Raw genomic sequence first — 24,980 nt, 5'->3', positions numbered from 1 at the left:
ACAAAATTGCAGGCCCAGACAATTAGAATGCTATTGTCACAACAGCATTTGAACACTTCCACAATGGCAGAAAAACTTTGTTTAGTGATTTTCTGTAAGTACAGGTTTGTTAGCAATTTGGATACAATATCTTCTTATATAGTACACCCTTAATTTTCTTACTTGACCAGACTGAACATCTACTTTTTTAATATAGGAAAGGGGATAATTGGTTATTCATCTTCACATATATGTACCTTGTGGAAGAGTCAGTATCAAAAGCAATGGACTTCTAAATACCCATACACTAAGTTCTGACTTATATAGAAAAGATCACCACACACACACGCACACATACACCTCTTCTTGTCATAGTAGAATGACTCCTGTTGGGTCAGGAGTACTAGTCTTCTGGAATTTCTAGACAATGTTATTAAAAGATGTTTATTGTTTACCAAATTAAATTGGCCTAGCAAATGTTAGGCTCCATCACTTAGCAACAATAACTGTTATAAAAAAAATAGTCCCAAATTAGCTATTGTTTTCATTGTCATTTGTTAGGCTGTCAGCAAGGTCATTTAATCCTGCTTTGGTCACTGCAGTAATCAGATTTTCCATTGTAGCATGGATCCCTTCTTGATCTTGCCAAGTAACAAGCAGCTGCTTAGCTCTCATCTTCACATCTTCGCTATCTGATTCAATCTGCCTTATATCAGACTCTTTCATTTCCAAGTTTGGAGCCAGAATCTCCCAGTATTCTCCAAGCTTGTTTGCAAACAGCTCTATCTGTTCTCCTGTTACAAGTTTGTCCCGTTGAACATCCGGGCCTAAAATTAGAACAAAAGAATAGTTAAATAATAGCCTTTTTAGAAATGACAGTTAACAAAGTGGTTCCTGAAAACTGACCAACCACACTTGGTTGATATTTACCAGATATCAGTTAAGAATTTTCCTCTTAAAGCAGCGGTAGGCAAAGTGCAGGCTGTATGCAGCCTTATGGCTGTTCATGTGACCCTGCTCCCCGTCTCCCAAGGCTCAAAATTCTTGTGGTCCAAAATGTCTTCTAGAGGTGTGAAAGGCATTTCCATCACCTTTGGGGCCTTCATGCTGTTTTGCAAAAAAAAGTTTTTAATTTTTTTTTTTTTGCAATGAAACATCATCTTGGGAGTGTGGGGGGCATTCACACTTTTTTTTTTTGGGGGGGGGGTATTTATCCCCAGGAGACACTTATTTTAAAACAGGAAGTGATCTGTCCTGTTCAAAATGTGTCCTCAAAAGCTAATGCAGCTCCAGCTTTAAAAAATTGCCTAGCAATGTCTTGGATGGATGCTTGGGTAATTTTATTTAAATGCCAGTATTGTGACTTTTTATCTCCGTGATAACTATGCTACAGAAACGATATATAACAGTTAAATCATTTCAACATGTCTGCCAGACTTCACTCCCCACGGTCACTACCAGAGCAGAAAATATTAACTATGCTGTGAGCATGGATTTTTGTTTTTTTAAACACCATTACCTTGCTTTTATTCTGCAAAGCTAAGCCAATATCATAAACAGCATAAACAGGAACAGCCTATCATCCAAACATGGCTGAGGGGAATGATCTCATTCTTGCCATTTTGGAGGCACTTCCCTGCTCAGGCCACAAGCCACTGCTGAACTTGCTTCCAAATATAAACATGTACTGTATATTATATTGATTCTTAGCAGCAATTTTATCATTACGTTTCAAACCACATATATATGGATTATGTGACCACTGAATAGCACTCTCACTAAAGACTGGATACCAACAGACATCCCAAAAGGAAACAAAGCAAACTGAAGTGCAAAATTACTCTGGTTGATTTCATGCTCTTGAAACAACTAAACTGCTCCACAATATTGGGCAAACCTCTCAGCAATTGCTTATAAATCACACCATGTTCATAACAGATTAGAAACGGTATGCTAGCCAATCTCAATGCTTTGTAAAAGATTGCAATTTGCATTAATTTTTGAAAGGCCGAAAGTAATCCTTAATTGAGATAAAGAAATGGCAATAAAAAAGCCAAAACTGAATAGGCAGGACAGTGAGGAGCTCACTGTATTTGTTGTTAGTAAGAGGCTGCAGCACCTTAAAAAAACTCATGTGGGTACTCTGATTTTTTTTAAGGTAATAGGAAGTAATAGTAATGGGTTGGGAGGCATTTCAGATGGTCTAAATGAGATAGAAGATGGCAAGTAAAATTAGTAGCAAAAAGAACAAATAGTGCCAAAATGAGAAAGTGCAACTGAAAAGGACAAGCATAAGCAGAATTCTGTTGAAGGGAAATGTAAAACAAAGATAACTTTTATATATTGTTTTTAAGACATAAGACAGATCATAAGTGGAAGCATTTATGACAGAATAAACAACATTAATAGTAAGACTGCATGAAGTATACATAATTCACAGCAAGTGGAATATGAAGCATTCACATGAGAAATGGGGAAGGAAGAATCATGCAAATGACTTTAGCAGCAGGAATAACTAGACTGAGGATGAGGGAGGAAAGGTCAAGGATATGCCAAGATTACAGACATATACTGATTCACAAAATCAAGGAGATGGAATTGGGTAGGAAATGGACTTGGGGAGCAGGAAATGCTTTAGATGAAGATGGATTAAAACTATCATATTGACTTCATAAGTCAGGAATATGCACCATTAATTTTGCCAATCCATAGCTGATGTGTGATATTGCTAAACAAGTTTGATATTGTTTTAGAAGAACACAGCTTACCAAAGGGAGCTATGATTAGAAGCAGATAACATCCAGAAAGGACTTATTTTCAAGGTCTATTCATATCAAGCATGGATCCAGTAATGCTAGATGAAACACAATCAAGATGGCAAGATTTCTAATAAAAGCGTGAGGAACCTAAGCTTTAGCACAGTAGGATTATGAAATCTCTGTTCAGTGCTTTCAAAGAAACAAACTATAGTTCTTTATTCTGAATACACAACACAAGCAACAATTACTGTAATGGATCAGAAGCAGTAAGCGACCAACTTGGCAAGAAAAAGTGTCTGCTTACATACTCGTTTTACAACATGTGTCAAAGGAAATGGGGAGAAACCCAAGAACACAGTCTTACTTTCATTGTTTTCCTTTAACAAAGCATCATTATCTTCCTCATCTTCATCTTCGCCTGTTTTAATTTCTTCAGAAGGAGGCTATAATGAGAGAACTGAATATCACTGGATGAATTTGCTCAAAAGGACTGCTGTGTGGTGATCCTCGAAGCATATTTAGTAGAACAAAAAGTTTAGAAATACATTTGGAAATTTCTGAAGATTATATCTTGTTTAATAATATAGAGACCTATTCTAAAATCAAAACTATCCGCTAAAGTTCAGAATCAAGATATTTATGCTATTGTTCACTGCATTTTTGAAACTCGGAAAACTAATATTTTCTAAATACAAATAAACTTCCCAGAAATCACTCAAACTTCATTGTCAAGATTCATTCTCATTCTTCTTCACTGATGAATATTAAATGCCAAAAGAATGTCCAGTGCACAAATATACCTTCTCAAGAAGCTCATGAAACAGGGAAAAAATAGATGTAGAAAGCATGACTTTCTTAATATATCATTAACTAGAAAATAACCAGGAGGGAAATCCAAGATTTCTGCCTTTTCTCTGCTGAGATTTTGCACAAACAATGCAGATGGCAAATGTGTTTGTAGGCATGTTCGAATCACAGAACTGCAGGCATAGAGGGATGCGAAGGATGATCTAGTTCAACATCCTACCAATGAAGTAAATCTACAGCTAAGGATGCCCAATAGAAGACACCCAACCTTTGTTTAAAAAACCTCCAAAAAAGGAGCCTACCATCTTCCAAAGTAATCTGTTCCACTGAAGAATATCTCCTACCATCAGGAAGTTCTTCCTAATGTGTAATCCAAATCTGAATCCACTAGTCTGGGTCTATCTAAAGCAACAGAAAATAAGCCCGCTCCATCTTCCACATGACAGCCTTAAAAATATTTGAAGATGGATATCATATTATCTCTCAGACTTATCTTTTGCAGGCTAAACATGCCAAGCTCCCTTCCCTAACAATTTTTTCCCACTGGGCCTGGTTTCCAGACCCTTTACCACCTTGTTCATCTTCCTCTGAACAAGTTCAAGTTAATCTTAATATGATACCATGCCCAGAATTTGACACAATATTCCAAATGGGATCTCACAAAAACGATCAAGTGGCTCTTCCACTGATTTGGACACTATAGTTCTATTGATGAAGCAGCAAAACTACAGGCAAAAAAACTCATCACCATAACATTTGGTTAATAATTAGAAACATCTAATGATTAGTTAACAATATTTATTTATTTCATTTTCTGAGCTGTCATAATTAAGAGTACATGTAAGAGAGAAAATGCTAGGGTTCGGGAAACAAGAAATGATGCTGGCATAGAAATTTAAAGAGAAAATAAAATATTTGCAATACTACTACTTACGGGTAGTTCTTTAGCTAATTTGATGACCATGTTTTCAAGATATTCTGGTAAACTTTTAAACTGCTGGTTGGTGGGCTGGAAGAAGTGAGGACTTCTGCGTGCCAACAGCCTTAATGCTCTCCAGCCATAGTTAGAATTATTCACAACTCTGTAATGATAAAGTCAAAATCAGTCCACCATGTTTCAAGACAACTGTTTTCTCAGTGGTGTCATGCTGAGCAAACTTTAAGTTTGAATCAGACATACATAAATTGGGTAAAATTGAATAGATACAAATGTAAAAGAGCAGAGAAAAGGATTCACAATACATACTTAAATTCTTTATCAACCATATTTTCAGGATCTGCCTGTTCAATAGCCCCTTCAAAGAATTCTTCCAGCGTTGGCATATATTCTCTAGAAAACAAAGATAAATTAAAAACTTAAATTTCCAAAGTCCTCAACTTTTTGGTAGTGCAGATATGTTTGAAATTTTGATAGTGTTGAGGATGCCACCATAAAATGGCTGTTGTGGAAAAATACAACTAGTTACAGGACGGTAATGAACTTTAAAGCTGTGGCTAATTTATTTATTTTATTGCACTTACATCCTGTGTTTCTGCCAAAATGGGAAATCAAAAAGAAATCCTGTGATGAGATGTTCTAAACTCTTTTTAATCCTTTTCCACACACAGTTGGGAAGTCTAACTCTAATTTGGTTAAGCGGTTTAGAATTTTCCCCAAATACTTTGACCAATTCATTCAGTCAGTATGCTTCCTCAGACTTCTTACATAGCCTTTCCCAAATACCAATTACATGTTTAGATAAGTCACTTGAAAATTTTAAAACATGTCACTACAAAATCTATTAAGTAAATAAAATGAGGTGAAGCAAAAATATGTGAGAGAAAATGCTCCTTTCATATGCATTTAAATAAAAATAATAAAAATAATAATACAGGTTGGTTATCCCTTATCCAGAATTCCAAAATACTCCAAAATCCAAAACTGTCCACATGGGTGGCAGAGATAGTGACACCTTTGCTTTCTGATTGTTCAGTGTACACAATTTTTGTCTCATGCACAAAATTATTAAAAATACTGTATAAAGTTATCACTAAGGTTATGAATTTCACGTTTAGACTTGGGCTCCATTTTCAAGAGATCTCATTATGTATAGGCAAATATTCCAAAATCTGAAACAATCCGAAACCAAAACACCTCTGATCCCAAGCATTTCCAGTAAGGGCAACTCAACCTGTAATATGCAGTGGTGGATCTAGAAAAGAGCTACTTCTCATTTCCCTGTAGGCATCTTCAGGGTTCAGGAAGCCCTGCTGAATTGAGAAGGCTGTAATGCAGACATGAAGGTAAAAAAGTGGAATCCTCAAAAGTCAGGTGGATGCGATGTTTGCGTTTTGAAAACTCCTATTTCTCTTTAGTTCTCTGAATGCCCAGTACAGAAGAAATGTCACTGTCTGCCTTTCTCCCATGGACTCCTCCCTGAGCCCAACCACAATGATTTTGGTATCATTGGTACACTTGAGATATTTCTGGATGCATCTACGACAAGATCTAGAATCGACTTTAGCCCAAAGCCCTCCCTGCCTTCTTTTTCACATGCTCACCGGCTCTCAGATTTACAGGCTTCCAAGTTATCGGGGCATAAATTCCAGAGCCGAGTCAATTCTTCACTGTAAAGAGAAATGCAAATCAGATGACTTGATACATTTTGTGATGTTTTGATGTGTCAAGCATTTGGGGGGCAGCTATCATACTAACACCTAGAGTAATTAGCTCAACAACAGATATCACTGTCTGCATGCGATTTCTTCAGTTTCTGACAGAAACCAACACCATTGACTGCTGCTATTCTAAACTGCTCAAGTAACAGAATAGATTTTAACCTTGAAAGCAAAATAATAATAATAACAACAACAACAATAATAATAACAATAATAATTTTAAAAAATGCATTTATTCTGTCTTGGTGCTTCCTAAAAGAAAAACTGCACAACAAGTTAACAACCCAACTCTAGGATAAAAGGTAAGGAATGCAAGAGATGCTTGTAATTAAAACAAATATTCTTATGCACAAGCTTGATATTCACAATTAAACCTAATCTGCACATCCTTACAGCTTCATGTAATCATTCTACATACCATTCTATATCTACACAAAGCAACAAGTAAAAGCATGAAACAATATACATGCTTGACTCACTTCCCCATGAGAATTTTTTTGTTGGGTCCTTTCCCCAGGAAGTCTTCAGGAGCAGGTCTCTTACGCACAAAAGGTTTTATTGGCTTGGAATCACTTGGTCTACAGAAAAAGAAGGCAGAGGGGATCAAATAAGAAGTTAGCAAAGTTCTTTGATGAATTCTGAAGAACTTGTATGCAGAAGTCTTCCCTACCTTCCCTGTGTCAGAGAGGATGGCCTTGGAGAGCCCGCATAGTGGCCTTGCACTGTAATTTTGCCATTAGCCTGGGGGTAAACCTGACAAATGACTACAGTGGATCCTTGTTATACGCTGGGGCTTGGTTCCAAGATCCCCCGTGTATAACAAAATCCGTGTATGCTCAAGTCCCATTAAGTATAATGACATAGCAAAATGGTGTCCCTAATAAAAAAATGGAACATCAAGGTAAATTTATACTTTTTTGGAACATTTTCAAACCGTGTATGCTTAAATCCGTGTATAAAAAATCTGTGTATAAGAAAGGCCGACTGTACTTTCCTTAGAGCAGAGCTGGGCAAATGCTAGAAGGCCAGGAGAGATTTTTAAGACAGCTAAGAACTCACTTTTTTTTGAGGAAGGCATTATGAGGGGTGATTTCACTGCTCTACACTTCCAAAGAGAAGCTTTCTATAATTTAGAAAGGATACAAAACATATCTCCCTTATTTTCCCATATGAACCTGCCACAGTTTTAAGATCATCAGAGGAAGGCTTTCTTGTAATCCCACACCATCACAGGCTCACCTAGTGAGAACTTGAGAGCCTTCACGGTCACTGCTCAAATTCTCTGGAACTCCTTTCCATGGGGATCTAGATTGGTCCCCTCCCTGCTTTCCTCTCACCAGCAGGCAAAAACCTTTTTGGTTAAGCAGAAAGTTTTGAATATAGATGCTTTTTATTTGTTTTTAACTGTTGTACAATTTTTCATTCAGTTTCATAGTGTTTTAATGTGCTGCTTTAAACTAGTTTTAAACTTTTTGTAAATGTTTTTAATGTGTTTTTATGGAATCTGCTTTGGGTCTCAGTCTGGGAGAAAGGTGGAATATAAATAAAGTAAACAAATAAATGAAGAAAATAATAAATCTCGTTCCTTACCTATAAGTAGCCCTCCTCCAACTGTCTTTGCCTTCTAATATTTTTCCCTACCCTTGTCAAGAAGGCTACTCAGCTCTGTACTCAGAAGTTAGATTCAGGTACCACTACCACCACTTTGCTTCTGAAACTTTTCATCATGTGGGGGGGGGGGTCTATTTTCAGCCCCCTTGTTCTTTACTATTAGTATGAATTAATCTTTTATTTAACAATTACAATTTTCTTTAACTGTTACAGGTACAGCATTTTGAAGGGACTTGAACCAAATGTACTTGATCTGCTGCCAATGAGTCCATCAATTTTGTGCAAAGTTTTTTTTAAAAAAATACACTTGTAATGTTCTTTAATTTTTATTTCGAAGCACCTTTCTTGAAAATAGCAAGAAGTCAGAATTCACAATGATAAATTCCATGAAATGTAAGTCCAATCTGTTTGCAAAATTATAGATCAGTTTAAGACAACAGAGAATGACATATTGTCTTGAACAAGGTAGGATTTATGCAGGTGTTATATGAATATGCAGCCTGTAATGTAATATTCATCCAATTCAACTTCTAAAGGTTATTTTTTTTAGTTTATTACCTTTCTTTCACAAAACTTGGACAACCTTCATTCTTCCATGAATTCCAGTTTTCTTCTGTGTTTAATATGTGCTGTAAAAGCAAGCATACAAAATGTATTAGCACACAGTTAATACTACTTACGGCTTTAGTGCTGGGATTTGTTTTTAAAAAAATCTGACTGTATCAGATAGCATTCAAAGGTAATATTTTTATATGGATATACATATTTGAGATATAATATTTTTACATAGCTATGCCTTTTTAAATGCCTTTTCAAATGCAACAAATACAATGCATTGCAATGATTCAGCTTAGAGATCACCTATATATAGGTAACTGTTGCTAAGCCGTCTCTCTCTAAATAAAGTCACAATAGTACATCAGCATAGACTGGTAAAAAGCAAGACATAGCTCCTGAAACCTCTTGAGTTTCCAGTGACAATATTAGATCAAAGAAAACCCCTAATCCTTTCAGGGGAGTGAGCCCTACCCCAAAACATGCTGAAAACCACCCAAATGGGCAAATGAAACATTGTATTAAGTTGATGGCATCCATCAATTGAAATTCAATTCAGTTTAGTTTATGAAGACTTACCTCCACCATTTTTGAGAATCTCTCTCCATCTGGGGGGTTTTCTGAAAGTAGCTGCTTATTGTAAGAAGCAACATGATTAGCAACAGTGCCTTTGAAAGTCTCTTTCCAACCAATATTATGATTAGACATTTATCAGTGTAAAAAATGTAATACTCTCTGGGCTCTAATTGTTATCCAGTATTTCATTCACAGTGTATATTACAATAGCTTAATTTGGTTACCCAACATAAAAACAACAGTACGTAGATCCATAAAAGCAGACTACAATAAAAACAAGTATCACCAACTTTATATCGTGATATTTTTGTAAATTATAACACACAATCTATTTATATATAATTTGTAGTATAAAGCACTGACCTGGTAAACTAATTTGGTAGTATCTTCAATCCACAGTGATTGCTCATCTGTCAGAATGTAGTTTGAACTAAAAAGCAAACAATCAGTCAAAAAATGAAATACACTGGTTTGGATCCAGAACAGTTTTCCATCTGTGATGTTCTGCTCACAACGCATCAGATGGTGGGCAGGGAGAGAGAGTGGTTCTCATTGATATTTTTTCTCTCCCTTGCAGTTACCAGGAAGCCCCCACCCCCATCTCAATTCTGAAGGGCTTTCCAGAGCAAATTCTCAGGTGGAGGATGGGTGGCAGCAGGAAGGGGAATGGAGACACAGATCAAAAATATTTTATCCCTCATTCTGCCAGTAAGGTTGTTTGGCTGTATCAGAATCCTTTCGCAGATACAGTACAAGAAGAAGAAAGCATATTTTGGATCCAATCCTACCTATTTAAGTTACTCACCTGAACAGTAACACCTTTTAAAAAGAGTTAGTGTAACTACATAACCATCTGAAAGATAGCAAAGCTGAAACATCATCCAACCAAAGCTTTGTTTCAATTAAAACAACTTGAAATAAATGCTTAATTTGTTTAGGTTGGGTGTATGCACAACCAGGAAGAGTCTCTTCCAAGTGCAATGCGAACACATTTGTTTTCCAATACATCATGAAACAGGAGAAAGCACTGTACAGTAAAAACCAAACAAGCACAGTCTCTGAATTACATTCTCTTCCTTTTCACTGGATTAAGCAGCAGCACTTTTCAAAGAACTGCATACAATGAAACGCAGAGCAAGAGTTGCAGTGTGTCATATCTTAATGAAAATACACTAAAGGTAAACTTATGAAAAAGGTATAAGTTTAAAACCAAGACTAGTTCCTACCTTACCTTTTAAACTTCACTTGCCCCTTGAGGTACTGAAATAATATTAAATATTGCAATAGGATGTGGCGGCGGAAGTTGCTGTCACTCAGCTGTAAATCCATTAGCTGTTAACAAACAGACAAACAAACAACTCATGTATGGCTTTCTACAGCTCAAATGTCTTTTACAGCATAAAAATGGTTAAATTCCTACTTCTCATCTGCTATGATCACAGTTTTTTTTAAAAAACAGCACATTAAGAACAAAGATGCATTTCATCTCACATCTTGTTTGGTCTTAAAAGAATATCATAGAAACTGCTTCAAAATATTAGAGTCAAATCTGTTGCCTCACAGATTTTGCCATTATATTTAATGTTGCTGAAGCAGTTGAAGTACTCTAGCACCACTGATTTAGTGACAGCAACACTGGCTGTCAATTATTTTTTTAACCAAGGCCCGGTACACACCATCAGGAAGCAACGTTCTGGTGGTGATAATAGGGCTAGGGAGCGCGCACCAACCACACACTCCCAAGCGCTACTATTTGCAGCCGGTGCCATTTTTGAGCAGCACCGCCTACATGGGGGACATAATGACAACGTGTGGGGGTCTCAGCACCCACACGTCTCTAAAGGCTGCTACACAGCTCTTACGATGTTGCTAAAAAGAGCCGCTCTAGGCAGCTTCTTTTCTGCTGTGGAGCTGTGCCATGCGGTTTAGTTGCTGTGGCAACGCTGCAGCCAAAAGGGCTGGTGTTTCACTGCTGATCTGTACTTAACCAAGTTAAGTATCAGCCCGTTTTCCATGGAAACTGATATTCTTATGGCAGGATCACTAAGTACAATACCTTTTCACTTGTGAGGAATTTAGCAAAATAAACATGCTCTCCTCCAGTTTTTAGCTCTTCTAATTTCTTTCTTGAAGCCTGGGTGTCATCCAACTTGTAGCTTTTAAAGACAGCTAGCACCTCTTCTGAGTACTTCAGAAAATGAGAAAATCAAATCTCAAAATTTAAAGGAAATCATAGTCATGAAGAATATCTGCAATTTTATCAAATGTGAAAGATGCTGATATTTCCTATTACACCTTTCTGTTCACCCATTTTGTCTCCTGGTGATAAGGAGTTTAGATATGCAAAAAAAATTGATATAACATTACTATGCTTACTGTTTAAGGTAAAGGAAACTGGTTAGTTGTTTTTTTTTTAATTTCTGGAAGACAAATTTACTTCCCAGCTCTATGCAGAAATGCCTTGGATGTTTGGGAGCATCAGATAATCCAAACTTGGAAGTTTATTTAAAAATAGTTAAAAAAAATTAAATGACATGCCCATATACCTTCCCAGACTATTGAAATATTTTTTCTAAAATGTCAGTAGAAATGGGGGCCACCACATGTATGCTAGGCCCTTCACCTTCCTGGCTCATTACACAGGCTAGAGAGGAACTGGGTGAGTGTGTGGAGGGGGTAGTCCATGCCTCCTTACAACAAAGCAGAGTTCCAACTTGCCTATAAAATCCCCCTATAATGGATAATTATCAGCCAGTGTCCAACTGTAGAATTAATGATTTCAACAAAGTTTAAACTTTAAAGTGCATAAAGACTTTCATTATGTTATATACTTACAAAAGAATGAATACAATCTTTTATAAATACTTATTTGTAGACACGGTGTATCTTATATATGGAAAGTTTGAGAAATAGTAAAAATACTTATCTTCCCAGAGATGGAGAAAAATGTACACCAGAGCCATTACCTTAAGAAATGTTTTCCATGAAATCTTTTCATAACATTGTACAGGATTCCTAAAATAGTCTTGAAGTGACCAGAATTTTCTGTACAGATTGTAATCTATTGGAATGGAACTGGAAAAAATAAATAAACAAACATACCAACATTCTGTTATTAGAGACAAACTTGTTTTATTCACTTAAATTTATTCCCTGCCTTACTGCACTAAGCTCCCAATCCAGATGAAGACACAAACATGGAAATCAAACAGGAAGTGTGTCTGAGACTGTCAATATATCCTAGAAGAGCACACAATGATTTGTCAATTCACAGTGCTGATGTACTAATATGTAAAGCTCCAATAATTCAGTAATAAACACCTCAGAGCGTGGCAGAGTCTCCTTCTTTGGAGATTTTTAAACAGAGGCTGGATGACCATCTGTTAGGGGTGCTTTGATTGTGTCTTCCTGCATGGCAGGGAGTTGGACTAGATGGCCCTTGAGATTTCTCCCAACTCTATGATTCTATGATCTCTTTCAAACATCTCCTCTTTAAAAAATGATGTAGGTTGCTTAAGCAACTGTGAAATGGCTCCTCTGGAAGGGCAATAACTATAGTTCAGAAATTTCATGAACACAAACTACAATGTTATCAATTCAGCATTTAAGAGGGCATGTGCACCTGGAGAAAAGTAGTATTTCTCTGTTGTAATTAAGCAATGCTATAGTTATTTATTTTTCTCACTTGGCTTAGACATGGCAACAAAACCCTCATGATACAATTTATCCACATTTTCTCAAACTCACAAATATATGGCAAGGGACATTTGTGTAAAATTTAAGTAAAAACAAACATGCTGTCAAGAAATGTCTAGCGTTTCATACTGTTTAGGAATCAAGAACAATCTGATTGTAGATGTTTCATGCATATTTTACTTTGAATACAAATAATGACTCCAGTTTGCATACTCTTACCAACTAGTAGAGGCTTCATCATCTCCCATTTCCCCTTCCTCTACTTCCATTCCTTCTTCTCTTTCCTCTACATGCTGAAGGAAAAGAGCACATTTAGGATTTGTTTGTTTGTTTGCAGCCTTTCTCCCAGAAGGGACCCAAGGCGGTTCACAGATAAAAACATTTTAAAATCTCAGTAAAATTCAAAACAATTAAAATAATCTACTCACAATATAAAGCCACATTAAAAAATACAAAAAAAGCATAAAGAAAACCCAACTGTTTCATAAAAACCATCCTGATATGAATTATACATTAAATTATATATTAAATAAAAATGCCTTGGTTTGCTGGCGAAAAGCAAGCAGGGAGGGGGCCAGCCACTGAGAATGCTCTGGCACTATGACTTGAGAGTTACTGGAGAGTTACAGCCATATAACTTTCCCAAAGGTTTGTGGTGCCAACAGAATTTGCATGATATACAGAGACTACAAAGACTATTGTAACCTTTTGTCCAAGGGTGCTCTCTTGCTCGCTGGTATTAAAAACAGTGATATTTTCCAAATTAAATTGACTTTGCAAGTTAAGTCCTGTAGGAAAAATAGGTACACTTTAAAAAACTAATATGTATTAAGAGATATAACGATACATAATATGAGATGACGATACTATCAATACATATCAATTCCTTATCCGAAATTGGGACCAGAGAGGTATTTTGGATTTCAGATTTTTTCAGATTTAGAAATAATTACATATACATAATGAGATATCTTGGAGATGGGGCCCCAGTCGAAAACTAAAATTAATATATGTTTCATGTACACCTTTATACACATAGCCTGAAGGTAGTTTTATATACAATATTTATAATAATTTTGTATATGAAATAAAGTTTGTGTACACTGACTATCAGAAAGCAAAAGTATCACTATCTCAGCTACCCAAGTGGATAATTTTCGATTTCGGAGTATTTCAGAATTCTGGATAGGGATACTCAACATGTATTATTATTTTTACTCTTGTTATTTACTCTTTTATATCCTGTTCTTTCCCACAAAAGGATAACTAAAGGTAGCTTACAAATTGTTGAGACATATAATGGTTACATTAAAATGTAATAAAACTGTGATGTTATTAAATACAAAGCACACAATTAAAATAAGCAGTTTAAAACAGTACAACTAAAAGCAGTAGAGCACACTTTCAAAAAAGTCCTTGTTAAAAAAAACCATTTGTTTCTTAGAGGTCTGTCAGAATAAAAAAGTCTTTGGCTCCTGACCAATGAACATCAAGGAGGGAGCCATTCTAGCCTCTTGTAAGAAGGGAGCACCAGGACCTTGGCACAAGCACCAAGATGGTCCTATCTTCCATTCCCAGGAAACACACATGTTAAAATTGTGGGACTGAGAGAAGGACTTCTCTTGCAGTTCTCTGAGCCCAGGCAGGCTCATCCTAGCCAAGATTTAAGTTATACATGGATTTGTAAGTCATAACCAGCATTTTAAGTTGTGCTTGGAAACAGACCTGTAACCAGTAGAGCTGTTGCAGCAATGAAGTTATTTGCTCTCTGTGAGGGAGGCCAGTTAGCTTAAAAATAATTACAATGTATGTTAATTATAATAACGCAAGAGAGACTCCTGGATATGGCACACAACACATCTAAAATAATTAGATCCTTTGTAAAATACAGAATATAATTGAAACTGAAATATATGTGATAGATTTCACTTCAACCTTTTATTTATACTGTTGATTATGCCTTGGGGAATGATCAAATCTCACCTGATTTTTCTGATAGTGGAAATAATCTAGCTAAGAATAGTTGGATTCTTCCACAAAATACTGTATTTTGCGATTTAGACAATCTTCTTAAAAGGTCTAAAATAGATACAAAAACATTATTTATTTATTGCGTGTCCAGTAATGTTAAATTTCACAAGCAGAGATTATAGTCTTGGGAAAAAACCCAGTTCCATTAATCAACTTGTATTGCTTTTTCCTACTTTTTTTTAAAAATTATTTTCTATTTAGTTAGGCCAGCCATACTAAACTCACTTACTGAGAAAAATGTCCAGGGTCCAAAACACACTGCAGAAATAATCCAGTTTGAGACTGCTTTAACTGCCCTGGCTCTGTGCTAGGTAACTGCTTTTATATAAATAGGATTTTAAAATGAATTTTAATATGATAATTTTATCCAATATATTTGGAGACTAATCAACTCTTTATGAATTGCACAATAAGCTCCCAGGTACATCTGCAGAAAAAAGCTACTCACCATTGCACATTCTCAGCAAATAATTCTTTCCTGCTGAGTAAAACGTGTTCTAAAAAAAATACCAATCAAGAGGGAAACAATTAGTTAATATTCTATAGTTAGTGTTAGTTACACTGATGCGAATGATGAATTCACTTGAGCCTTAAAGCCAACTGCTAGTTCCAACTACAGTAGGCTCACTCAGTATGTGGAATTTACATCACTGCTCACTTAGCTAGCTCCCACTGGTTTAATGGGTATACACTATCTGGGACTATGAATTTCATTTAGATTAAAGTAAGAACAGTCACTTCATATCAGATGTAATCCAAAGCAGATGCAAATATTTTCATCCAGTCTTCACTATAAAGAGCTACCCAAGTGGCTAACTATGAAGAAAAATACTCTATTTTCATTTTCCTCCTACTTCTCAAAAAGGAAAAAAACTAAGATACATGTGCTTAAGCAGTACAGAGTATCTCTTTAGTAAAAGATAGGTTCACACTTTTTATTGTACCAACCTAAGGTTTCATATTTTATTTACCATTAATAAAACAGCCAAACAGTATGGTTTTATATATTAATTAAGTTACAAATTAAGCATTTTAAATCATTTTATGTCATTTAAACTATTAAATTAAGCTTAGGTTTGAGGTGAAAAAATAAGTATAGCACATCATTCATTTTTTCCTTAAAATTTCAGTTATTTTTCTAAAAGCACCAGGGAGGAGTTGTCTACAGTGTCAAAATTTTTGGAAATATGAGAACACATGATTCTCTAAAAAAGACAGTGCTTGGTATGGTAAGGCTACGTTTGCCATCACTGCAATAAAGAAAGCCATGGCCCTGAGTAAGCAAAACCTGAGCAGGGCTATTGATGATAGGATGATTTGAAGGTATCTTATTTAGAAGCTCACCATAAATGGAAGTCAACTTGACAGCAGTTATGAACAGGAAAGGAATAAGAAATAGAAAAGCTTATGGACCTAAGATAATGGACATGGCATAAGTTGTTGTTTGTTGTTGTTGTTAACTGCCTTCAAGTTGAGCCCGACTCACAGCAAACCTGTGGATAAGACACCTCCAAGACCCCCTGTCCTCCTCTGCTCTGGTTAGGTCCTGAAAATTCAGGACCATGACCTCTCTGGTTGAGTCTATCCATCTGGCATGTGGTCTTCCTTTCTACTACCTTCTACATTTCCTAGCATTATTGTCTTTTCTAAGGAGTCATGCCAAGATTTAGGCAAAATATGACAGCCTCAACTTCATTATCTTGGGCGGGATACAGACCGCCTCTTTCCCTGATGGATCAGGGCCTGAGCTGCCACAGCGGCAGCCGCAGAGGCCTCGATCCGCTGCTTTTCCAGGTTTCGGGGAAGTGGCAAAATGCCGCTTCCCTGCGGCCTGGAAAGGGGTGTCCTTGGGGCTTCATGCCCCAAGGACACCCTGACAGCAGTGGGGAAAGGGGCCACTTGGCCCCTTTCTCTTTTGTATCACTGGCATAGCCGTGTAAAGGCTGCGCCAGCGATACGTGACACGAAGGGAGCTCCATTTCAGAGCTCCTTCCAGCACTGCTGAAAGGGTGCCAGAGGTGCCATGCAGCGGCGCCAGGACGTAACGGCCGCACTGTGTCATTTGGACACGATGCGGCCGTTATGTCAAAATGGTGGTGCCCATGTAGACAGGGTGCCGCCATTTTGACGTCCTGGCGATGTACTATGGTTGTGGGGTGTATATAAGCAACGCCCCGAGGCGACCCTAGTACATTGCCAGGACGTGCTTAATGGCCCATCTGTACAGGGCCTTGGCTTCCAGGGAGATTTCAGGCTTGATCTGTTCAAGGGCCCATTTGTTTGTCTTTTTGGCTCCACCATCAAAGTAGCTACAAGCACTGGAACACACTTTCATTTTAAAGTCAGAATATTAAAATAAAAAACAGTAAGTTGAAGTATCACATATTGTCCACCTGAACAAATCAATTTCTATTATTTGTTTTGGAACAACAGGTAAATAATATTTTTTAAAAGATATTCATTCAAATAACTTGTACAATCCAAAGTCTCATAAAAAGTAGACTCTTAAAATAATATGACTTACTGATTTCCATGTAGTTACATTTTTTTCCACGAATGTAAAAATTCTGTCACATTGATCCAAAGGAAGGCAATCCAGAACATCTCCAAGGAGTACAAAAGGAGTTGATGCTGTACAGATACCTTCAAGGGACAAAATATTTTTATGAATCGGCTGCAGTAACATTAATTTTTAAAAACAGAACTCTTTTAGATTTCTGCTTTTCTATTATCAGTTATCTTATTTTGTAAGAGTTAGCAAAATGACTCTGCAGATTCTAAACAGAAATTTTCTACAGTCTCTGTGTGTCTTAAAGTAGATAAGCAATATATCTAGGCTAAATGAACTTTTGCAGTAAGTCGGTGAGGAAAACCAGAAGATATCCACTAACAACCCAAACAAAGAGCATGCAAGATAATTTTTCAACAAATTTCCTTTATTCCAAAATAAACAGAATGTTTTGGCCCATTTATATTTTGGGGCACTAAATTTAAGAGAAGTATGGTGAAATGTGAGTTACATATTTTGAAGTATTTTAACTATCCCTACACTTACCTTCTGTGACCCCATTAATAACAAGAGAGATGATAGCCAAGACATTTTCACATGGAGCTTTATTTATCTATGGAAAAGTAGTAGAAGTTTGTGTGTAAGTTGCCTATAACTGAAATATTACTAAAATATATAAATCAGATTTTAAAAAGTTAGAGAAACATAGCTATTTACAACAGCTAAATGTGTATATTCACTAACTTGCAGTTACACAGTTCACTGACCCATTCAGTGAACAGGCAGATCCAGATATCTACTGTATCTTATTTTGTTTGCAATGTATTAATAGCTATATAATGACTATGGAGTGAAGCAGAGAGCCAGGAAGGTGTGGTCTCTGACTGCTCCAGCTGTGACTGGACTAGGACCACAGTGACTGCTCCCAAAATTTTCAATCTGGCCCTTTGGACCAGAGTAGATTCTGGCCACTTTGGCAGTGTGCATAATCTAAACACCAGGCCCCCAAAGCAGCCACAAGCTGCCACTGTCAACAAAAGAAGCTTGCATCAAGTATTACTCACATGAAAGTGTAAAGTGTGCAGGAAGAGGCTGTGAGATTCTTTGCAGCCTCAGCTCTGCTAATCCTATGAAAAGATGAAGCAGTTGCACAAAGACCCAGATCTTGGAATCTGCTGAATCAGGCTTTCTGGTTGAGTGCCAAAGTGGCACAGAGTGCTACACTGAATCAGTTGCTCTCTTTCTTAGCCCGACTTACCTTACTTCTTTTTTTAATATATATTTTATTTTTATTTCCTTTTTGAAACATAAAGGCGGGATACAGACGGGCAAAAAGGGGTGTGTTCATGACGTCATGAAGGTAGAGCCTTCAGACGGCCCTTACCTGAATGCCACCATGAACACGCCGCCCACACGCCCCAAGCGGGAAGAAGCGGCATTAAAAAGGTGCCGCTTTCCCCCCGCTTCTTTTCTCTATAGTGCGCAGCTGCGCATCTCCGTCTGTAAGCTGCTGCACCAGTACGCCAGAATTGCTACGCCGCTAATTTAAGTTGCCCATTTAAAAGCTCCGTGTCTGCTGCGTCGCATAATGAGTCGGGGTCCTGGAACATGCGCAGTTTGCAGTCAGGCTTTAATTGCAGCGTCAGCTGCCATGCAGGTGTGGAAGCTGCAGCACAGCTGCAGCGCATTTTAAGACTCGTAACCCTAACCCTAACCCTAGAGCTGCATGTACGCATGCGCTGCTAGAATCGTGGAAAGTTTGGAATTTAAAGTGCACCCCTACACACATTCCTGCGCCATTTTCACCTAACAATAAAAAAACGCTAAAACTTTAAATATTTACATATGTACAAGGGAGGTGATGGGGGATGGCAGGGGGACAGCGGTGGCAGCGGTGACAGCTGTGGCTGTGCATTGCAGATTCAGTAAGAGCACGGGGACCAAAGGAGAGGAGCCATCCATGATGCTGGTGACATTGGCAATGTGCAAGCGGACAAGGATGCCAACACCAGCTGATCACCAGCTGGCAGGAGACCACCTTTGTTCTTGGCCAGGGCGGGGGAAAAAGTTTTAAAGGGGCTTGGGTGCTTTAAATGTGCACATATGCTTTCTGCCGCCGCTGCTGAGCGTCGCAGCTGTGCAGCTGCGCATCCGCCAGCCGGCAAAAGAAAAAAAAGCCCCGTTTTTGGCCGCCCGTGAGGAAGCTGCCTCTCTCTTTGCGGCGTCCTCCGAGGCGGCGGTATGGAAACTGTGGGTCAGAAACGGCCCCAGGTGAGGCGTCTTCACTGTCCCCCATGTGGAAGCCCCATACACCTGAGCCACGCCCCCGGGGCGGGCGGTCTGGAGGCTCCGTATTCAGCAGAATACACCTCTAAGACGTCTTCCCCTGCCCGTCTGTATCACGCCAAAATCTCGATTCAACAAATTGTTATCAGGATTACATATTTTTGTAGTACATAGTCCTCTTCAGTAATATTTTTCCAATAACTTCCGTCTTCCCATATCCCACCTTTAAGATTATTGTTCCCTTGTCTGTTTATATCAATAAATCTGTTATCTTTCTTTGAAATTCACCTGAAATGTCATACGTCATTAAATGTGCTAACCTTAATTAACCAAAAGTAAGTACTTATATTTCAAATACATTCAATTTATAAATGGACCTCTTCTTTATAACCATCTCGATTTGCAAAGTAACAGTATCAGATACCAATCTCTTTCTACTCTATAATTGTCCTTTTGCTTCACATATGCTGTACGTTTGTCCATCTCTATTGTGTCCATTAATTTTTGTAGCCATAAGTCTAAGTCCGGTATGTCATTTTTCTTCCAATATTGGGCAATTAGTAGTATTGCCGTTGTTATCAAGTAAAGTAGTATTCACCAGTATTTTCTATCAATTTTTGGTGATATTTTATTTAACATAATTAGTAAATATATTTCAGGTTTTAGTTCAAATTTTATATTCAACATTTTTTCAATTATTATGTGTTTATGTTTCCAGTATCTTTTCAGCTTGGGACAATGCCACCACACATGAAACCATGTACCTCTTGCTGCTTGACATTTCCAACATACATTTGGTTTTTTCTCAATAATCTTGGCCAATCTGTTCGGGGTTAAATACCATCGATTTTCCATTTTTCAATCATTCTCCTTCAAATTTTGTGACAATGTGAATTTTTTAGTTTTTTCTCAAAATTCTTACCTTACTTCTGAGCATAAAGCAGGGAAGAGATAAACCATGTAAACTGCCCTAAAGTGGATTATTTTAAGGTGGAATAGAAATGTAACAAATACCAGTAATTTCTGGTCTCATCCACCAGCCGTGTGCCTAAGGGCCAGGGGAAGACTGAACTTTCTGTTCCTCCTTAAGAACATCATGTCAATTAGGAGACCAATCTGGCCCGTTGTTGTCAACGTATAAGGCCAGCCCCACCTAAACAAAAGTCCTGGATTTGTCAGTTGTGCTGGTGTGTGCACACAGCTGGTTTTAATTTTTTTAATGATTTAATCTCTTTTTTAACATTTGTATTTTGTTTATGTTTTAACTATGTGCTTTTTTAATTTAAGTCACTCTGACTTGCCCAAGCTTACCCAATGGGTTTCTATGGCTCAGGAGGGATTTGAACACTGGTCTCTCAGTCTTAGTCCTACACTCAAACCATTACACCATACTAGCTCTCTTAGATCAGGCAAAAAAGGAACAGCTTCAGACAGCTTTCTTTGCCCTTCCATTCCAGAAAGAACACTGCCCAGAAAAGAGTCTAACCAGATCCCATCTACTTGTCAGAGTCAGGGCTGCTGCAATGAAAGAAAAAATCTTTCTCCACCGCACTCCTTTTTTGATAATACATGTAATAGATAGTGATCCTCCAGGTGGATGCTGTCCTTGTCTTTCAAAATCTGTACTTTGTTTAAAACATACTTGACACCTTATTGCTGAAATTATTATTAATAATATACGGCTGATAGATGAATTCAGATAAGAACAGAGCAGGGTTTAATAAAGCTGTAGGTTAGTTGTTGTTGTTTTTTAAAAAAGGAGACCATATGCTTAAAAATTATTTAGAGCCGAAACAGATGGCCTCATAGGGGTGGCTTGATGCCGCCCCTTTGAGCACCAGATTGGGGCTGTGGCAATTGAATGCTGCAGCCCCGATTCGGCTTTTTCCCGGCACAAAAAGAAGCAGCAAAATGCCGCTCCTTTTTACACTGGAAAAAGGGCACCCTTTCCACCACTTTTTGGCACATCTAGGGCATGCAACATCTAAACACCGTGCTGCTGAAGTGTCGAAAAGGTGCTGTCATGTAAACGGCTGGAAGGCTTCACTGCAATTTAGTGCCACCTTGGGGGTGTGTGTGCACTGTGTACACACCATGCCCCCAAGCCGCCGGGAAGCTGGCATATTTTGCTGGTCTGTTCCAGCCTGGAGTGACTTCCCTTAATGGTAACGTTTTCTCTGATGCATCATAAATAAAAGATGTTATTGATGTTTTACTTACTATGAAACTCATAACTGAATAATCATTATCTAAATTAAATTGTTTTATTTTCATATTCACATGCAGGGAATTTTATCAATATTCATAGAGAGTTATAACAAGAAGTACTCACAATTTCTTCTTCTACAGCAACTCTGAAAGCTTGATCCAGGGTAAACTTTTTTTCATTTTCACTACAAATGGACAAGACTATGAGACTGTTTTGCCAAAGACTTCACATTAATTAAATTATGTACAAGTTATGCAAGAAAACACAAAGTGGGATGTGTTACCTTCCAGGTATCTGAGCGAATGCACTCAGTAAAGGTTTAATGTTTTTGCCCTTGAGGGCCTCTCGAGTAGAATTCTGAAAAGATAACAGAATGAAAAACGGCTTGTTGTTAGCAGAAGTATTAAAATGTTTTATTAATATGTGCAAATTTAAATAAATATTTCCTAAACACCAAATATTTACATATACTCTTTCTTTCATGACAGAAAATGGCATATAGTATAAGTCGGAAACAATTTGAAGGCACACAGCAACAACAATCACACTTGGACATACACAAGATTCAGACCTGTTTAACTCTGGCACTGATGCATCAGCTATCTTCAGGTTATCCTATGTGACTGAATAGCATTTACGTCCTATATTTACTCAGCATTGCTCTAACTACATTCAGTTTACCTTCACTGTCATTTGGTTAAGCATATGTAAGCTTAATTAAATAACACAAATAAAAATTTTTGCCTACAATCAAGGCACTCCTTAGGCATGTTAAGGAACTTTTACATTAATGGATACACAACAATTCTGCCTAGCACAGAACAACCTAAACCAGGATAGAAATTGTGTTGACTCCAGATGTTTCTGAACTGCAAGGCCCACAATCCCTTCCCAATGGCTATGCTAGCTAAGGCTACTGATAGTTACTGAATATTATGGTCAAAGAATGTCTAGAGAGTTGAAAAAGCCCCAAGCCTTGCTTAAGCCAAAACTAGTTAAACTAGTTTCACGTTATATTAAATATAGATATAAATTATGACAATATCTTCAGTAAAGGCATTCCTTGCCTAAGAAATTCTTGGGGTCACCTTAAGACCACAGGTGACTTGAAGGCGCACAGATACCCTGCCAAAAGGGACTCAGTCAAAAGCATCTTTGGGGTTTTGGCGAGGAAACCCCATGAAACAAAACAGGTCTTACTTCTTAGTGGAAGGCTTCAAAAGGTTGTGTGGGAGCACAGTGGTGTGGTTTTTGGACTATGACTCTGGGGACCAGGGTTTGACTGATCCTATGACTCTATGGAGTTTATCACAGGGGGGCAAACTGCAAAAGTCCAATGCAGAAATGGGATTTAATAACCAGAAAAAAATAATGCAATAGCGGGTAATTTTTCACACCTGACAGGGTTAATGTGACATCAACGCAAACAGAAAGTAGACAAAATATGCCCCTTTTATTTTCGGGATTTTCCCAAAGTAAGAAAATCCATTCACTTTTGGTGCTGGAGAAGAGCGCTGAGGATCCCAAGGACAGCCGAAAGGACAAACAAACGGGTTCTAGAGCAGATCAAGCTGGAAACCTCCCTGGAAGCCAAGACGGCCAAACTGAGGCTGTTGTACTTCGGACACATCATGAGAAGGAAGGACTCATTGGAAAAGACAATAATGTTAGAAAAAACAGAGGGAAGTAGGAAGGCAGGCCCCATGATGCCAGATGGATGGACTCTGTTAAGAGGTCATGGGTTTTATAGGGTTGCAGGAATTAAGCAGAGCAGTGAGGAGAGAGGGTCTTGGAGGTGTCTCATCCATAGGGTCGCCATGAGTCAAGATTGACTTGAGGGCAGCTGACCCTCCACCAAAAGGAGCGGGTTTTGTCTAGTTTCCGTTTGGGTTAATGTCACGTTAATTCTCATGAATGCTAACATTGTCTGAAAAACAACCTACTTTCTGTTAGGGTTAACCCTGAACGTTGTCTGAAAAGGTTTCCCCCCCCCCCCCCTTAAACCCACCCCCCCCCCGGGGCTCCGTCTCGTGTGATAAACCCCTAAGGTTCCCATCTCAGCCAATGAAGCCACCGGGTGACTTTGGCCAAGTCACACTCTCTCAGCCTCAAGGGAAGGCAATGGCAAACCTCCTGTGAACAAACCCCGTGACAGGTCCACCGCCTTAGGGTCGCCGTAAGTCAGAAACTACTTGGGGCACATGACAACAGCAACCCCAAACAAAGGGCTGTGCTCTATGTATGCTGTGGCTCTTGGCTTTCAGAGAGTCAGCCCCATCAGCATGGCTTCAGCTGAGCAAAGGCACAGAGCAGCGGCACAGCTGGGCCTCCATGGAAGAAAACCTGTGGCCCTCCGACTGTTGTTGGAGTGCAGTTCCCATGAGTCTTAGACCCCAGGAGCAATGGCCAGGATCAATGGCATGGCGGGCCAAGAAAGGTACCTGGAGGCCACAAGAGCAAGGCGGCCAGAGGCCCTCGCTGCCAAGGAGGACGAGGCACCACAGAACAGAGGGCACTGAAGAAAGGAGGAGGACTCTGCCCCATACGAAAGCGAAAAACATGCTCCTTCGTCCTCCCCAGAAGGGAGGACATTGGCAAAGCCCTCCTGGAAAGAAGGGGGAAATGCACGCGCCCTGGAAAAGGAGGACGCCCGGCCAACCCTGGTTGTGACCCCAAATGGAGGACGTTTTGGAGGTTCTCCCGGACAAAAGGCTACCCTGGCCAGGGTCAAAATGGAGGACGTTTTGGGTGTCCTCCTGAGTAGAAGGTGGAAATGGAGGGCGTGCCTCTTAATCATGCTCAGAATGGAGGACGTTTTGGGGCCCTTCCAGGACAGAAGCCTGGAATGGAGGACGCCTGGTCCCCTTCTCCAAAGGCGGAGCTCACCATGAAGCGCAGCCGAGCCTCGGGCAAACTGAAGAGCGGCGGCGGAGACATCCTCCTCGCTCCTCACTGACCCGACAAGGCAGCGGCAGCGGCAGCGGCAGCGGCGGCGGCGTCGTCTCCTGATGATGTCATCGCCCCGCGCCAGCGCCGCTCGGCCGCCATGACGAGTGCCCCTTGCGCCTGGCGGCGCGACGGGTGAGACGGACGAACGCGCATGCGCGGCCCCAACTGCAAAAAAAAAAAGAGGAAAGAGGGAGGGAGGGAGGAGGGGTGAGGAAGAGAAGGGAGAGGCGAGGAAGCTCCGCCCACTCGCTCCATCTGGAAAAGTTTATACAGTACAGTTTCCTCTTTTTTTTGCAGTTGGGGCCTGGCGCATTCGCGCGGCTGGGTGATTGACAGTGCGCGCGCGCTCAGGGAT

The 24,980-nt window shown here is 38.9% G+C and overlaps 1 protein-coding gene across 3 annotated transcripts; it reads right to left on the bottom strand.

The window, feature by feature from the left end:
- Positions 1-407: 407 nt before the first annotated feature.
- LOC121917337 (THO complex subunit 1) lies at positions 408-24,754 on the bottom strand. Of its 3 annotated transcripts, XM_042443234.1 has the most exons (22): positions 24,563-24,751; positions 21,960-22,033; positions 21,800-21,860; positions 17,728-17,794; positions 17,197-17,315; positions 15,121-15,169; positions 14,625-14,720; positions 14,367-14,429; positions 13,347-13,429; positions 12,861-12,934; positions 11,912-12,020; positions 11,002-11,133; positions 10,177-10,277; positions 9,309-9,375; positions 8,949-8,999; positions 8,373-8,443; positions 6,683-6,781; positions 6,087-6,152; positions 4,792-4,875; positions 4,480-4,627; positions 3,103-3,181; positions 408-806 (listed from the first exon to the last, which is right to left on the bottom strand). In XM_042443234.1, exons 1-22 carry the CDS (start codon positions 24,611-24,613, stop codon positions 511-513), a joined length of 2,040 nt encoding a protein of 679 aa, XP_042299168.1. In that variant the 5' UTR covers positions 24,614-24,751; the 3' UTR covers positions 408-510. The 3 variants fall into 3 exon arrangements, with proteins under 3 accessions (XP_042299168.1, XP_042299169.1, XP_042299170.1); XM_042443235.1 differs by lacking the exon at positions 14,367-14,429 and having other exon boundaries at positions 24,563-24,749; XM_042443236.1 differs by lacking the exon at positions 3,103-3,181 and having other exon boundaries at positions 636-806; positions 24,563-24,754.
- Between the last annotated feature and the right edge of the window lie 226 nt (positions 24,755-24,980).

This window comes from Sceloporus undulatus, unplaced genomic scaffold, assembly GCF_019175285.1.
Source record: "Sceloporus undulatus isolate JIND9_A2432 ecotype Alabama unplaced genomic scaffold, SceUnd_v1.1 scaffold_15, whole genome shotgun sequence".
Lineage (NCBI taxonomy): Eukaryota > Metazoa > Chordata > Lepidosauria > Squamata > Phrynosomatidae > Sceloporus > Sceloporus undulatus.
This window is presented reverse-complemented; position numbering and strand designations above follow the sequence as displayed.